General features: G+C 44.2%; 1 protein-coding gene and 1 long non-coding RNA gene across 4 annotated transcripts in view; one reads left to right on the plus strand and one right to left on the minus strand.

Moving 5' to 3' along the window:
• LOC144799953 (uncharacterized) overlaps positions 1-17,378 on the minus strand; it is a 924,253-nt gene that overhangs the window by 626,629 nt on the left and 280,246 nt on the right. The window lies entirely within an intron of this gene.
• The window catches only part of FCSK (fucose kinase), a 1,128,763-nt gene that overhangs the window by 554,588 nt on the left and 556,797 nt on the right, over positions 1-17,378 (plus strand). For both annotated transcript variants that reach the window (XM_078671586.1, XM_078671587.1), the window contains exons 3-4: positions 2,284-2,435; positions 4,643-4,693. In XM_078671586.1, the coding sequence (XP_078527712.1) occupies positions 2,284-2,435; positions 4,643-4,693 (203 nt within the window). The remainder of the gene's footprint in view (positions 1-2,283; positions 2,436-4,642; positions 4,694-17,378) is intronic.

The raw sequence follows: 17,378 nt of genomic DNA on the forward strand, positions 1-17,378 counted from the left end.
TGGATCTCGGCGTGGCACTCTCCATGCCCGGGCTGACTCCTCGTCCTCGGTGGAGCAGGATTTTTGTCCTGGGCTGTAACTAATGAAACCCCTTTGCTGCAAAACTCACGAGACTGTGCATGCGCGCGCATGGAGAGTGGAGACCAGGGTAAGGTCACCACTCTCCATGCGTGCGCATGCGCAGTCCTCACAAGTTCTGCAGCAAAGCGGTTTCATTAGTTACAGCCCAGAACTGGAGAAGAAACACTGTGATCACTGCCACGACTAAGGTAAGCCGGTGAAAGCAGGTGGCAGTCTGGGGGTCAGGAACCCTCCATGACAAACGTGCAGTACGCTGCCCAGCCAGATCTGGACTCTGCTGCTGCGTAGAGCAGAGTGGAGCTCCACAGAATTCAACAGAGTTTTTAGGTCACTCCGCCAACTCCACCCACCCTTAGTTAAAACCAGAGGTAGAAGCAGTGAAAGCTTCTTTAGATACCAAAGACCCACTTAATTACAGGCCTATTTCCAGACTCCCTTTTCCTTCTAAATTGGTGTAAAAGGCCATTAATCTAGAATCGTCTGCCTTCATCAAGCAAAATGAAAGTTTGGATTCCACACAGTTCGGTTTTCCTGCACATTACAGCACAGAACTTGCCCTAATCACGGCCACTGAGGAGCTCAGACGAACACTGGATAGCAGGGGGAGCGCCGCCCTGATCCTGTTAGATCTATCAGCAGCATTTGACACTGTCAATCACAGGCTGCTGTTGGACAGTAATGGCCACCATAGGAATCAGGGATAAAGAGTGCTCCCTGTTAGATGCTTTCCTGTTGTAGCGATCACAGTTGGTCGTTCTAGATGACTATGTGTCCCCCTCTTTTTCCCTGCTGTGTGGGGTACCTCAGGACATTTCCCTGAGTCCCACTCTTTTGAACCTTTACGTCACCCCGCTGGCCAGACTTCTAAAAAGCTACAGTTTTTCCCTGGTATCGTATGCAGATGACACACAAATAGTTGTCTCCATAAGTGGATAATTTAGCCCCTCGGCAAGCAGCTTTCATGAATGTATGAGCCATATTGGAAACTGGATGTCAGACAATTGTCTGAAACTCAAGGCAGCAACTCTAATTTCTGGACTAGAAACTGGTGGCCAGACCAGCTTGGTTCCTTACCATGCCTGTTTCTAGAGCGAAAAATCTGGGAGTTATTATGGACACTAAATTTTCCTTTGAAGCTCAGATTAACTCCACTACATCAAGCTGCTTCTTTATCCTAAAAATCCTGAGGAAGGTATTACCTTCTGTCCCGCTAGAATTAAGGAAAACAGTGATATCTGTCCTGATATCGCCCTACTTACTAGCGCAACTAAACGCAGCATCCAAAAATGACAGACCGCACAAAACATGGCAGCCTGGGTTCTCCTAGGCATTCCTTAAACAGAGTTGGTAACCGCCGCTCTCTTCCAACTTCACTGGCTCCCGGTAGCAAAGCGCATTCAATTCAAATCCCTCTGCATTGCTTTTAAATCCCTCAATGAAATCGGCCCCATCCAATTAGCCAATCACCTTAAACGTTATATCCCGTCCAGGTCATTAAGATCATCAGAGTAAAAAAGACCAAATGAGGCGGCAAGAGCTTCATTACATCCACAGCTAAATTATGGAACTCGCTGCTTACCTCTCTCAAGAAGGAGACTAACTTGCTGATTTTTAGGAAAAGACTAAAAACCTGGCTTTTACGTGCATAAAACATTATCTCCTCTGTACCCAGACGCATCTGCTTTCAGGTAGCGCCTAGACATCTCAGGGTATTTCTGTGCTTTTCAAATTATTCATTCATTCATTCTTTCTAAGCAAAAGTGAAGAGGTGATTGATTTTGCAGACTGATCAGCCACTACAGTTGATGCACATTTCAGCCTAACCACATAGGTGGGGTTAGCCAACCAAGAATTAAACCAAATTTTCAGCTTTGGATTTACCCTGTGGCAAGAAGATATGTTACTTACTCAGGAATGCACTCCATTTTATTCATACTTTGTGATAAGGACTCACATGGTACACAATAGCTCGAAGTGAAGGCTGGTTGTCGTTTAAACGTGGGAGTATGAGCCCTAAGCCCAGATCAAGCATCTCAGGAACCTACGCCCTTCAATTCTCTGTGTTCCCGTCTCTTCTCAGTACGCTGTAGGGTGGTGCTGTTGTTGTGTTATATGTTTCTTTGCTGTAAAGGACCAGTGCAGACAGAAGCACTTCTAAGTGTAGTCACTTCTTCTTTAGAGCTGCTTTGTTTCTTTCCACAGAGCTGGAAGTGCGCCAGAAGCGAGGAACCATCGCTGCAGGGACCCTCCTGCTCACCGTTGATGACCCAAAGGCCCATCTGGGCAGCGGCGGGGCCACGCTTAATGCCCTCCTCGTGGCAGCCGAACACCTCAGTGCCCGGGCTGGCTATACAGTGAGTGTGAGAATTGGATGGTTTGGGCACTTGTCACTGGGGACAGTGAGTAGCTAGAGGGGAGTCTCTGGAAGAGGTGTCGGATCCCAACATGTATAAGAGCTGGAAAGAGCAACTGTGTAAGGGAGCTGGAGTTTCTATTTCCATTGCAGATCTGCTGATAGAGGGATGGCATAAAGAGTAAAAAGGATAATCATTAGGAGTGAAAGGAATTTTATTCACCATGCTACCCCTTTCAATACCTGGCCTCTCAATGAAAATCGCATTGAAGGTCATAGGGGACATTGGACCAGATGTACCAAGATACTGGTCTCAAAAGGTGGTCATAAATTGCGACCAGTATCTAATTTTGCAAACTGACAGTGTAATAATAGTTTGGCTCGCGGAAAAAGAAATCGTAGGGAGTCATAGAATGGCCTACCTACTGAATATTGTTTAGGCTAGTCACAGTTTGAGGCCCTATATGGTTAGCTACAATCACAGTGATGGGGGCCTGCAGTCATCCATTATTTTGATTACATTTTGAGAACCTTGTGTTTAATGCAGTCCACTTTTCTTAATGGAAAAGGGGCTGTTTAAAAAAAAAATCAGTTGTGAAAGCCTTCAGCAAAAGTTGCCAGTTGTCCTCTGGATCACTGCCTTCTCTGCCTCCCAATAAAGTAAGGGGCCAAAACGGACTCCTTACCCTTCGGTTACACACCCAATTGAGTGTCAGTAACTGTTCAGTGTTTTCAACCAGAATTACGGTCACAATCATTGATACATATAGTCAATATTCACAGTGAGGAAGGAAGCTCAAAACAAATCATTTCCAAATTGTTAACTGGTAACCATTTCTAAACCCTTTTTATGACTTGGTAAACCTTTACCCGCTCATAAAAGGCGTTTAGTAAATAAGAAAAAAACGATTTTGTAGTCGCAAACTGTAATTTTGTGAATATCAGGATTTGCCACACCAAAATCCCATAGTAAATCTGGCCCTTGGTTTGTAAACCATTCATTCTTTGGCCTCTCTCTGAAGGGATAGAGAAATCTGTCTGTAAACCAAAGCAATCCTTTACCTTATTCAATCAATTCATCAGGGTTGGTCAAGCGCAATTCCTCAAGGTACGGGGATGGGGGCGGTTTCGTAGTGTGCTTATTCTTGAGTGATTAAGTCTAAGGCCTTCATTAGAAGTGTCCCGGAGCAGTATCCTGGGAAGGATTCAAATCCAGGGTATTTGAACATGTTTGGTGTATCCGGGACTGGAAATACCAGCTGTGTAAAAACTGGAGCAGGTAATGCCAGGCCCTGAGACACTGGAGCCTAGCGCAGAGCTATGGTGGCAGCCGGGCAGCAGTTGCATCTGCCCTCCTCATGCACAACAGGGGGAGAAACTCTGCTAAACTCTTCCATCACCTACTCTGCTCTCCCCGCCGCCTATCTTCCACATCTCAACCCTACAAATAGGCCCCGCATCCATTCACCACCTTTCCCAAGCAGGTGGGAAATGGATGCGGATTTGGGCCAATTTTGTTTCTTGGAATGTGGAAAAACAGCATCATTTGACCTGGTATTTCTGTTCCAGGCGAATATAAATTGTAATCCCATTATTTTGGTGCAGAGATACAAGCTGGAATCTGTGACTCTGTCCTCTGCATCTCTCACTAAAATACAGGTGACAGATGAATGCACATTACATACTGGCAAATTCTTCAGGGCCTAAATTGTAATAGGCTAAATTTTCCCCATCCCCAGTTACTGATGAGGAAATAGCAGCCCATTTTCCTAGCCACTCTCAATGAGGACCAGGTAGACGTCAGGGAGAGGGCCGATGGGGTCGGTTGGACAGGGGGAGCACTGTCTGCTCTCCCATGATGCTGCACAGGTTGGACAGGTGCTGGGCTGTCTTCCTACCTCCAGCCCCTGTCTCTGTAGCAGTTTCACTGGATGCATTTCCTCACTGGTTAAACCCTTCCGCTGTCTTCAGACCTCACATTATTGAGTCCAATGACATGCAATAGCCCAAAGTGAGACCCACCTTGAAGTTAAATTTCGTGGTGAAATACTACAACTTGTAATTGAGGGTCTAAATATTCCAGCTTTACGTCTATTTCTTCTTTGGCCTCTGTGCAGGATCACCTCTAGGGTGGGGGTCTGGGTCAGATGTGATTGGAGGTCTCCAGCTCTGGCTTGTATCTCACGGTGTTCCTCTGTGTCGCCTCAGGTGGTCTCCGCTGATGTCCTGCAGAACGCCTGGATCCTGATAATGCACATGGTGAGTCTTACCTGTGATGGTGCAGTGGGCGCCAAGCACTGATGGGTGGAGGAGCAGGGATGCAGGAGGACATTGTTGACATTGCGGCCATTGGCCTGCCAGTCTGCCGTAAACATACCGTTTACCCAGAGGGGTCTCTTACGTTTGGTACAAAATACAGCACTTTTTTTATTGCATTCATCAAATGTATTATTTTTGAAGAGCAGTATGACATTTTCTCAGTTTAATCATATGTTAAATGAAAAGGCAAATAAAGGTAACATCTACATTGTGATCGTAGTTGTAAATTGCTCAAGGAGAATCCTGAGGGTTGAAAGGGATGGAGAAGCTAGAATCAAATAAATTGTCGTTTTACATAAATATTTTAAAACAATAAGATCATTCAACGTGGGATGACTCCCCTCTAACACCCACGCGTTTATCTTCTCCGTGTGGATAAGGTCCCCATGCAGGGCTTAATTTGAGCCGGAGCTTGCCGGTGCTCAGCACCGGCACTTAATTATGGGGGCCGGGTCTATCACTCGGCATTAAAGTGCACCTGTTCTCTGCCTCATTTTCATTTTTTAGACTCGTGGCTGTCTCTGTCTGCGTGCGCACTGACTGGTGCGTGGTGATGACTCTCTGGCAGGCACAGAGTGTGGCGCTGCTGTGTATTACTGTCAGGCAGTGGCACTGAGTTACTTAAAGAAAAGAAGTAAGATTCAGAAGAACAAATTAATTCCACTTCCCCAGGCGCGGCGCGGATCAGGGCCCCAGTGGGCGCCGCCTGGGCGGGAGAGTCCGGGACTTGCCGTTGTAAATTGTAACTTTTGTTACAGCCTTGCAGGGGCCAGGGGCAGGCACTGGGCAGGGCTTTGCTGCGGGGGTTGGGGCTGTGCGCGCCAGAGGAAGTGACGCGTGCGCAGATTGCATGCAAATGCATTGCACGCGCATTTTCTCTGCTGCCCGCCCCTGCATAACCGCACGTCCGCACTCCGCACCTCTTCCCTCGCCCGCCCAAACTCCAAAGTTGCTGGTGGGGGAGTCGGGGACTGAGACTCGACTCGGAGTTGGGAGCGGCCGGCGACTGCGGAGCCTCTTTAGTGGTAAGAAAGCGCCATACAAATGCTGCAATGCCTTCAATAAATAAGCTGCTAGTGCGATATTACCAAGAAAAACACTGCAGGGGTGTGCGTGACGGGTATATCTCTGTGGCAGCACAGGTAGCCCTCGTGGTGCATGACACCCGGTACAGACTGGCATAGAAGGCACCCCTGGCCTCCCCCCCCCACCCCCACCTGCTCCTCCACCCCCACTCCTCCCCCACCCCCTTGCTATGACCTAGTGTCTGGAACCGCTTCGGGCATTGATTAAAAAGGCAATGTAATTAGGAGCGCTGAGACCTGCTGCCTCAGATAAGCCACTGATGCCCCCACCCCCCCCCCTCGTAGGAGCCGTGAGTCGACCAGCGGCGGCATCCCACAGCCAACACCCCCCTAGAAACCCCTGCTACTACCAACACAAACTGCATGGATGCAATCCCCATTCCCCTATTTAAACTCATGCTACTGCCTGCACAAACTGCATGGATGTAACTCCTTTCCCCCTCTCCCCCGTAGGAACCCCTGTCGCTACCAAAACAAACTGCATGGATGTAACCCCCTCTAGAAATCCCTGCTCCTACCAACACAAACTGCATGGATGTAATCCCCACTCCCCATTGACCCTAATGCTACTGTCTGCACAAACTGCATGGATGTAACCCCTGCCCCCTGTAGAAACCCCTGCCACTGCCAACACAAACAGCCTGGATATAACCCCTGCGAGTGCTCACAGTCACTGCTCAGCAGGTGAGGGCGACCTGGGTGCAGGGCAGGGCCAGAGGCCTGGCAGTGGGGTGAGATTGCTTATTTAAATCCTCATATCTTTGCGAAAATGTGTATGTCTCTAGAAATCTCAGAGCTAGCCCAGAGGAACGCAGCATTTCACTGTTGGAGAGTTTCATAAACTTAATGTGTCTTTTAACAAAATTAAATAAGACAAAAATAATGCAGGTAGAGCATAAACGAGGGATAACATGAGAGCGGAGGCACTCGTGCTCTGACGCCCTTATTATAGATTATACTAATGGCTCGAATTTAAAAAAATGGCACTAGAGAAGCTACATTCATGCTGACTGAAAGAAGACACCAGCTAGGAAATTACGTACTGAATCTTGCCAACACTGATTCTTATGGAGCCAAAATACAGGATTATTTTTCCCACATGCTGAAATTTGGTCGATGAAAAATATGGAATGTTTATGATTAACACTGCCAGCTTCAAAACTTATCGCTAATGTAAATTAGATTTTAGTTTTCCTTCCTCGTTATGCTCTTTTGTAAGCTAGAAATAAATATACTTTAATTGTTTCGTGAGTAAATGCAGATTTGAATACTCTTGAGTAACACAAAGTACAAATAATTATGCATATTTTCATTGGTGTATATTGTTAGTCTCAACGCTTATATGCAAAATTATACATTATACCCGCATTGATATTTCGATCCGTTTGTCTTTATAGACCAGCATTCTTAAAGTCCATAAACAAATAGCGAGACATGTGTGGTGAGTTTATGTATCTTGCAAGGCATACCGTTGATTCTTCAAAGTGATTAGGGTAAGCAGGCGGCCTCCCGAGAGCACATCTGAACTGTTTAAGATTCCCTTCATCCAACGGCACAGCTTGCTACCTGTCAGGAATTGGAATTGTCAGACAACAGCTGGTAGAAAGCCCATGGATGCTCCAATTTTCACTCTCTCATCAAACATGCTTTGGGATGCAGCCACAAACAGCTTTATTCAGGTGTGATGTTGTACACTTTGTGAGGAGTGTTGTTCTCGATTGTTAAAAATCACATGCTCCAGCCTATTGAACCGTGGTCCGTGGCGTGAAGTGAGCGTGATTAATTTACTGGTGGTGGCCAGACCAGTGAGTCGGGTTTTTTAACACTGTGATTGGTCGACCCGACCGACCGACTCTACCTACCACTGCTACAGCAGCGCTGGCGCTGCCCTGGAGGCAGGGACAAGATGGCCTGGGGCGGTGGGGCCTGGCCCTGGGGGTAGGCCGGCGCCGGCCGAATTTGAAATAAGGCAGGCAGCTGAGGCGGCAGGTGAGTGAGGTGAGGCGAGGCGAGGCAGGGCTGGCAGGGCCTGGGGGCGGCGGGGGCCGCAGGCGCAGGATTACGTGTTTTTTTTAATTATCATTAATTTACTGGTGGTGGCCAGACCAGTGAAAATGTGGGTGGAGCCAATATAGTAAGTGGGTGGAGCCAGTGGATGAAGTGGGCGGAGCCAGAGAAAAGTAGGTGTGGCCTCTGGCAAACATTTGAGCACCTGCACTTCATTTTTTACAAATTAAGCACTGTCCCCATGCTTATTCAATGTATGATCTATGATGCACAGCACGACTTGTAAACATAAGTTATCAGCACAAGCAGATTTGTGAGAATTCCTGTCTAAATCCTAAATCGTTTTACATTTATGCCAAGTCAGAAAACGTATGAATTCAGATACTGCGTAGAACGTTAGTTGAGAGAGCTGTGCAATTTGTTTTCACTTTAAAAGCCAGTCGTTTCCACACCACCAGTTTCCTCTATACGACTCAGTACCGACTTGTGGAAATATTGGTTTAGGCCTAAGGCCTTTACACCATGTGGCTGCTTTGATTAAATGATCAGCTTTTGCATGATTATGAGGGCCAGTAGAATTACTGCAGCCACTGTGCTTACCGCATATTTATGGATTTGCCGTGTTTCCCACATAAACAATCATTTGCTGTATAATTTGCATATTTTAAGAAAAAAAATTGTTTCTAGCTCAACAGATTAAAAGATACTAACAAGCATTTGCAATGCAATCTGTCTCGCTTTTGGGACCTTATATGTTTTTAGCTATGCAGGACTTTAGCCTGGGTGCTGAAACATTTACTGTTCTTTAACATGGAGGGAAAGTAAGCACCAAACTGCGTGACATGCCAGGTATGGGAACACATGTAGAGAAATATTGCCTTTCAGCTGGAAATGGTATAGCCCAAAGCTCTGTTTTTAATATAAAATCAGGGCCTTCAGTGGTCATATCACTGAACATATAAGATTTGAAAAAAATATTGTCTATGGACTGGAATCTAGAGAATGCTAAAGTGATTCTGATATTTTACTGACCTCTGCTGGTCGTTTTGTATCAAGAAAGGTAAATAGAGGCAGTTGCCAGAAAAATACAAAAACGAAAGTCCCTCAGCAGAAAGCAATTCTGGTATTTTACTGAACTCTAGTGGTCGATTTCAATCAAGACAGTTAAATTGAGACGGTTGAACAGAAAAAAAGTCCCTAAGCGGAAGCAGACAAGTCCTAGGGCTGATCTCCAGAGCCCACCAAGTACATACACAAATAAGTATATACTGAGGTATATACAAGAGGTCTCGAACGTTCGACCTAAAAACGAAGTAATGTGTATTGCAGTACATTGGAAGGCCTCTTGCAAAGGTTGACTGGTCTCTTCAGTTGCTTATTGCTGTATTTGGGAGTTAAATTGGATTGGTACTAATGAGGTGAAAAATATACCCAGATAGTGCAGAAATGACAAAATAATCAAGTAATTCTATCACAAATTATGTTGCAGTACGTGGAATATTTGTTTTTTTCTTGGCACATAATTTAGTAAGCACTGCTGTATAATTTGGTCCTTTCCTGTTGCATGATTCCAGTGGGTTTGCTACCTTAACTTTCAGAATTAGCTACAAAGTGACTCTGCTGCCAAAGCTGTCCAAACTCCTAAATTATATTAATACTTCATCCTCATAGGTTCTCACAGAGAACCTCTGATTGTTTAAAATAATCTGTTCACTCCACATGATTTCTTCCTATTAGAAAGAACCGACCAATCACACACATCCCCTTCGACTCCTACGTCTTTGGCGTGTTTCCCACAGAGTGGGTTGACTGCAGGTTTGCCGTAAGGATGTCTAGGTAGCATACTCTTCACGTTTGGGTGGCTTACCTGACTTGTAAAGGGTCTCGAGGTCTTGTATGTATATGTGAAAATATGGCGTTACAATGCAAACAATTACAGTGCATGCTTTTACAACACAGTTTTTACATCGCATGATTTTACAACGCATACCATTACAACGCATTTGATAAAACTACTATTACAACGCATTCCATTACAACGCATACTATTACAAAGCATAATACTTTTAGAGCACAGGAGGGTAAGTGTTGGATAGTGTAGGGGTACAAATTTCTATTCCCATTCCAGTGAGTGCAACAGTAGGGAAAGTGTTGCATAGAGTAGGGGTAAAAATTACTAGTTCCATGTACCCCGAAACCCTTACCCACCCTAAAACAAAAAAATCTCCATTACTTACCTTATAATGCGTTGTAATGGCATGCGTTGTAATGGTATACGTTGTAATGATATATGTTGTAATGATTTGTGTTGTAGTGACATGCGTTGGTAATGGCATGAGTTGTAATTGCATGCGATGTAAAGGCAGTCACGTTGTAACAGTTGTGTTATAAAGGTAGTACGTTGTAATGACTGCATTGTAATGGATGTTTCCCGTATACGTGAGGTCAAGACTAGGGCGTTTAGCCAACCATTGGATTAAAGAGATATTATGCCCTACTTCTCCACAACGGAACTTCATTGCTGTAGATATTATTTCCACTGTATATACACTTTTTTCAAAATGTGACATATAAGCAATAGCTAAATACAGACAGCAAGCAATATTGTACAAAAAATGTTTTTTTTACTCTGCCCTGTCTTCAATACATTCACTTGAAAGTCTGCGGCCCGGTCTACGAGCTGGAACGGGAATAACATGGTTTTTGATCCTCACCACACCAACATTTTCTCCAGATAAACATTGGCAGTTTTGACTGGTTGATATTTATCAGTAAACTCTTAATTCCAATATGTGTAGTAATAGCAGTTACAACACCTCCCAGATTGTTTAACTCTTAATGAGGGCCTATGTCTCTCCCTTTTCTGTGCTACAGGTTTTGGGATACGTTTGGGGGGGGCTATGCATTTTAATTTGCTAAGTTCATGTATCTACCCTATTTTGCTACTCATCTATTACCTATAAGTATTCTTTGCTCAAAAGCTTGTTAATCGCTCTCTTGTTTTTCCTACCCCGTTTTTGTGTTTTTTGTAAAGCGCTCTGATATCTGAAAAGATCTTGTTCGCGCTATATAAAACCTTCAAAATAAAATAAATAAATAAGTAAAGTATTTTACTGCTACTGAGTAAATGTCCTTGATCACAAACTTGACTTTAATTACGATCACCCTTCGGTACTGAAACGGTATAAATTTACTTGGATAATTAAGTCAGAGATTCATTTCTGTTAGACTTTAAAATTCCGTGTTGATATCTTCTAAAGTAAAGTATTGTAGCTCACAAACTGCTTGGATTCCCTGTTGGTTTGCATTTGATGTGATCACATATGTTCCCTTAAAGAGGCAATCTTTTAATACTACAGAAGTACAAGATTAGCAATTCAGGTGTATACGTCTGAGACAAACGTGGAGCTGAGGCGTCAAGAGAGCGCTTGTGTTAACGAACCTAAGGACCCAAAACCCCTGGCGTTAGAGAGAGCGTGCCGCCATGGATTTAAAATTAGAGGATAATTTTCCGACCTTGGAAATTGGACTCTGAAAGTGTAGGTAGGCCTTAATGGGCAGAGGCTCATGTATCAAGGGTAGAAATGAGTTATTCCCTTGAACAAACCAGGCTGATTCCTCTCCAACAAAAAAACTCGTTGCCACTCCCCCAAAAGCATCTTTCTGCTTCATCAGCAATTCAGTATGGGTTAACCCCTTGGGCACTGCCCCGATTCTGTGCCTGTGCGGCACTTTTATTGAGTGGGCGGGTTCATGATGGCCCCCAGCCGGCCCACCGTGATGCATGACGGCCGGGGGCCATCATCAGCATGGAAGGGGTTAAAGAAGCGTAAGAGTGCAATCCTTCCCAGAAACCTTCATGTGGATGCTTTGATTGCAGTCAAGAGTAGCTCAAAGGAGTTACTGCGGTCAAGAATACCAGTGAAGCAGCTAGATCTGTGAGTCTATGCATATCACCTCTAAGAGGATTTGACATGGAGAGTAGGATGAGAGCTTTGTAATACATTATTAAGGCAATTCCTGTAAAAAAAACTGCTTATAATATAATTTTCCTATTACAGTTGAATTGTGTCTCGACTCACCTGTAATAATAAAATTAGGTAACCTTATTACACTTGATGCATGTTGCCTCTCTCCTGGAACGGAGAAGACATTTTGCTGCAGCAAACTAGGCATGTTCCTCTTATAGGACTCTTCTAGTCTGTTCACAATATCCTGTGCTTTCAAATATTGTTAACTTTGTTTGCTTGTTGCCAGGGAACCTTTACCAGAAACCCCTTGAAGATCTTACACAGGAGCTGGCAACCGAGATGTCTAAAGACACTGCTACTCTAGCTTCAAGTGCTTAGAAGGAAACATTTTGGTAGGATTATTTACCCCAGGTCACAGCTAACAAATTATCTTGAAGCTTTTAAGCTAGAATGCTACAAAGCACCAGAAGGGTGGGCATTTCATTTGGTCTTCCGCGACTTACAGATGCAAAACGGTATGTGTACATGATCTTAAAGTTGGGGAGATTGGCGTATTCAGAAAATCTACAGCAAAATGAGGCCCTATTGCCGCAAGAGATCATGAAGAGAAGAAGGCCACGAAATGTGGTCTCAAATATGGTAGAAGTTTCATCCTTTCAATCATGTCTTAAAGACCAGTTATCGGTGGTCCATGCAAAGGTCCATGCAGGCTTATGTACTTACTGGATGTGTGATTCATCTGTTGCGATATACTATCTTGCCGAGGGCTCCTTTAAAACACGATAAGAAATAACACAAAGGCCCTGATTACAATGTGTGTCCGCCCAACAGCATTGCAGGAAAGGCACAGCCCAACCATGGGTCGGCGGTTCTGCAATCCAAATGAAGATGCGACCGCACATTGTGCAGTCGTAACCTACAGTTTTTCAATGGAAGCTTGTGCGGCAGACTGAAAACGCCCGCAACATGAGCTCCCATTAAAAAATTGAGGTTTGTAAACATTCCTGCAACGTGTGCTGCCACACGGTGCAAGGATGTTGAAGGGGCGCCATAGGTGCCCCACAGGGCACAATGCGGAGGGCCAGGGGTGCAGGGGCCCTGCTAGGAGCCCCCAATGTCACTTTCCGACACCCTTTCCATTTCGGAAAGGCCGACATGGAATGGTTGTCGGAAACCAGCATCATAATTTCAATGGTGGAAACTGCGTCTTTAACCCCCTCCATGCTTCTGTCGGCCAACGGCCGTCGTGAGCACTACCTTCATAGTGCTGCGCACGAACATTGGCCGACATGGTCCCGCCCACTGCGCTAAACCGCCGCGGAATTGCAGCCACGGTTAAGGGATTATGCTGCCTTTCCAACTGACCGACGGGCCACATCTGATTCCAGCGCAGGTTTAAACTCCGACTGCTATCATCCTAATACGGCGGGCGGACTTGAAACCTACCATGTCGGGCGGAAAGTCTCCGACTGCTGGTTGGAGGCTTCCGTCCGACATTGTAATTGGGCCCAATTCAGGTCTTGGGAGGCAGGAGCATATAGTCTGAGAGCCTTAGGGCTGTGCTGCTTTCACAGTAGATTAAGACCATTCCAGGAACCATCTCTCTGCTTCCCCTGAGACTGCATCTCAAGGTTACTCACCCACAGGTAGGGCCACTGGAATTATGTGACAAGGGACTATATTTTGAACTAGAAACATGCAAGTGATGATAGATTATGTGGCAAATCCAAATATTTTGTGGCCGCATAATTCCAGTAGCCCTGCCTACAGGTTTAGTAAGAAAGAGAGAAAAGGTTGCCTCAGAGTATAAGCTCTCCGTCACCTCAGGTCAAGCACATCTCTTATTTTAAACCTTTTAAGGTCGAGTCTGTGCAACACATGCGATGTTCTGCGAGGCATGTGTATTGAGGTTGGGACTTGAAGCTCCGCTCACTCTCCACCCACATTTTTCATTGGCTTGTGTCATTGTCCACTATAAACTGTGGCTGTTCGTTGGTCAAAAGGCTTAGTGGTCCCTCCATAGTACCGCCTTGTCTCATTTTGTAACCTCCCATGGCGACTCCCCTTGTGACGTGTGTTGTTGCACGGTAGGCTTTAATTACAGCCTCAGAACACTATTTTCACAAATTACTTTGTCCTGCCTGCTGTTGCAGGCAGGACTCGCTGTCATCTGACGCTTTTTATTTTTATAGCACGCATTTGCAATGCAATAGTTCTTGCATTTGAGAGAGTTTAGGCTGTTGGCACTGTAAATGACAATGCCTTTTATTTATCTGTTTTAAAAACAACACATAAGGAAAACGCAGCTTCATTTACAATGCCAAAAGCTCAAACTCTCATGTATGCGAGACCATTGTATTGCACATGCTTGTTTCCTCAGCCATTGCAATGGACACGGAGGTGTCTTATTCCACTTATTGCTGAGGCCCACGCACGCCAACTGCGGCCATTATGGATTTCTGCACGCCAAGTTATCAATCTAGGTTTCTGTTGTACAGATTTGGCAATCTCCCCAGGGCTTGCAGCCTTGTCTGCCCTTCCCCTGGCCCGGTCTCCTGTCACTTTTAATATTTATACTCCGTTCTGGAGAGCTGAATGGCGGGAGGAAACACCTCATTGGTGTGCAGAGTCAGGCCCTGTCTGTCTCCTTCCCTCTCGTGAGATTCCAGAACGTGAGAGCGGAGGAAGAGGAAGAGGACGGGTGAGGCCGAAGCCGTGGTGTGCTGCAAGTGCCGGGGCTTCTCAACTACCAGAGGCTTGGGGCCTCACTAATACCTGATGCCCAGGATGACACCCACTGTTCTGCACAAGGAAAGATGCGGCAGGGAAACACCAATTTATGCTGCAGGGTTCACAAACTAATTGTTAAGAACAGTAAAAATGTTGTGGCATAATGCTGCACATTTTTTAATTGGATTACTTCATTATTTTGTACTTTGTACACCGTGGTAATACTGTCTGGGCAATACAGAAATAAACAAGAGAAAGATGCCCAGTTAATCACTGCGAGGAGCCTTACACTGCAGACTACGTTTTTAGAGCTACAATTCTTTTGTTAAAATCTGCAGATTATGCAGCAGATGATAGATAATGTGACAAATGCTGCAAATCCATAATCATGCGAAAATAGCCTCGACTGTAGAATCACATAATTCCAGTGACCCTGATCATTTGGTATTGCAGCTTGGAGCGGATAAAGAGTGCACCCTATGATTTATTGTCTGCTCAGCAATGTAAAAAGTGATGGTTGAAAATGCTTGAATTAATCTTAATAACTGGCAGTTTTTCTGGGTTGATTCCATTCCACAGTTGTTTGCTCACTCTGCCATTACCTCTTAGGACGAACCACGTGCAACTCCGTCTTGGCCCTGACTCTGGCAATGACCAAACTTTCAAAAGTAGAGTCTAGTAAATTGATGTGTGTGCTCTGTTCAATGCCAGTAATAGGACTTTGGTGCTAACAAGGTCCTACATCCCTCAATTCTCGACCGGGGGGGGGGGGGGGGGGTAAATAATATAGCTGTAAATATGTGGTTCGCAGTTTTTTATTTGTGGGGCGCAACTCTACTTTTGGTTACTTTAGAGCGAAAGTAAGAAAGTCAAGAAAGTCTACTTTGGGGTACAGTTGGGGCATTAAAGTCACAACCACTTTCCATTGTAGAGATCAGCTGTAGGCAAGTTTGAAAAGTTCAGTTGTAATTATTTTTTGAACTGCACATAGTAGTTTGCAGGTTTGGATTAAGGGCATTCTAGTAACTAGAGTCTAGAGCATGGTTACTTGCAAACATTTCTCCAGTAGCCGCAAAGTACTGTCTATGGTATGCCCGAAGGACCACACCGATGGCAACAAACCGAGGGTCGAGTGATGAAATGTGAGCGTAGGGAAACGCGAAACAGATACATGGTGTGGACAAAAAACTGAGCCTTCACATGACTTCTGTCTGCCATTACCGCTCTATTCTCGTGCACCAATAATTAAAGTCAAAGCATTACCTTCTAATGAAAAACGTAAGATGTAAAGAGATACTCATCTAGTGGCGGAATTGCAAAATGTGAAACCAGAAAACCTGGTATCAGTTCTGGCATCCCCCTTGTCCAAATTGTGTGATCCTAGGCAATTAGTTAATTTCACTTTGGCTCCTATTTCTTCATTACAACATATGTGAGCCCCTTAAAGTATATATATGAGTTTAGGATGTGTGCTGTACAGAACCTTCTCTTGTGGTATTTTTTTTAATAAACTATAATGTTGTTTCAATTATATAACAATTGCGGCTACACACAAGGTGAACCTGACAAATGACTTGGCTCTTGGTTCACTAATAGCATTGTTTTCAGGAGGTCAGCATCAATATTTCCAAGATCATGTTTGAAAACTGTCACTGCTAATAAATGCCTCCCAATGCAGTGATATAATAAAATCTACTAAGATAAAACGCTCATGCATGTTAAAAAAATAAAATACTTGTTTTTGAAGTTTGGAGAGAGTATATCACGTTTTTTACATGTTTAGTGCAAGATGTATTTAAAACTAAAGGTGTCCCTAAAGATAAGTTGTCTAGGACATCTTCTTTTCTTCTTTATCATTTCTTTAGTTAAAGTGATAATAAAGTATGCCTGTTTGTTTCAGTTTTCGATGTGCTCTTGCTCTGTTCAAGTGAACAGTGGCCCAGTGCTGCTGTTCACCAGGGGGCCGCAATTAAAGGTCACGGGGGCGCATGCGACCCCCGGGCACTACTTTGAGTATCCCTAGTAGAGCTTTATTGCATGATGTAGTGTGAGTCATTGAGCAAAGTTTCTTGCTTTTAAAAAAAAATGTTATTGGCAGTACATCTAGCTACTTCATTTATCAGATACATATTCTATCCAACTCTTCGGTACATATATTTTATATGTGGACTTAGTTCAGGTTGCTTTTTTTTGCAGGTAATTAGCAATTTTAATGTATATTGTATTCACTTTTTTAAAAAAAAATGTTTTATTATCATTGTGAGAAACAGGAAGGAAAAACAAAAGTCATTAATTTTGTCATACATTGAGACAATCACATATAAATTATTAATACAGAGGTAAAGTTCATATCAGAATTCTTGTTAAAAAAAAAAGGTATAACCTAGGTACATAAATGTTATAGTCATGGCTGATCAAAAGCAAAAAATAGTCAGTGATTAAAGTTTACATAAATGTTCCCCAGATTCTCTCCTGACTCCTCATAGAGCGAAAACCTCGTACTCTGGATAGTGCGAGTTCCATCAAGTAAATTTCATTAATTAGAGACCACCACTCCGTGCCATGCGGAGATTTCAGAGAGATCCAGGCCCTAGCAATAGTCAATCTTGCACATGCTATTAAAATGGTAATTAAATCATTATGTGAGCTATTTAGTTCCTGTACATCTAGCAGTACCATTTGAGCTGAAAGGGGAGAGAAAATAATCTGCTTCTGATTAAGCACACCTTTTATACCTCCCCAAAACGCGCATAAAGCAGGGCAAGAGTATAACATGTGTTCCAGATCGGCTGCCACAAGATCGCATTTAGGGCACTTAGAAAGATCATTAGG

The sequence above is a fragment of the Lissotriton helveticus genome, chromosome 12 (genome assembly GCF_964261635.1).
Source record: "Lissotriton helveticus chromosome 12, aLisHel1.1, whole genome shotgun sequence".
In the NCBI taxonomy this organism is placed as follows: domain Eukaryota; kingdom Metazoa; phylum Chordata; class Amphibia; order Caudata; family Salamandridae; genus Lissotriton; species Lissotriton helveticus.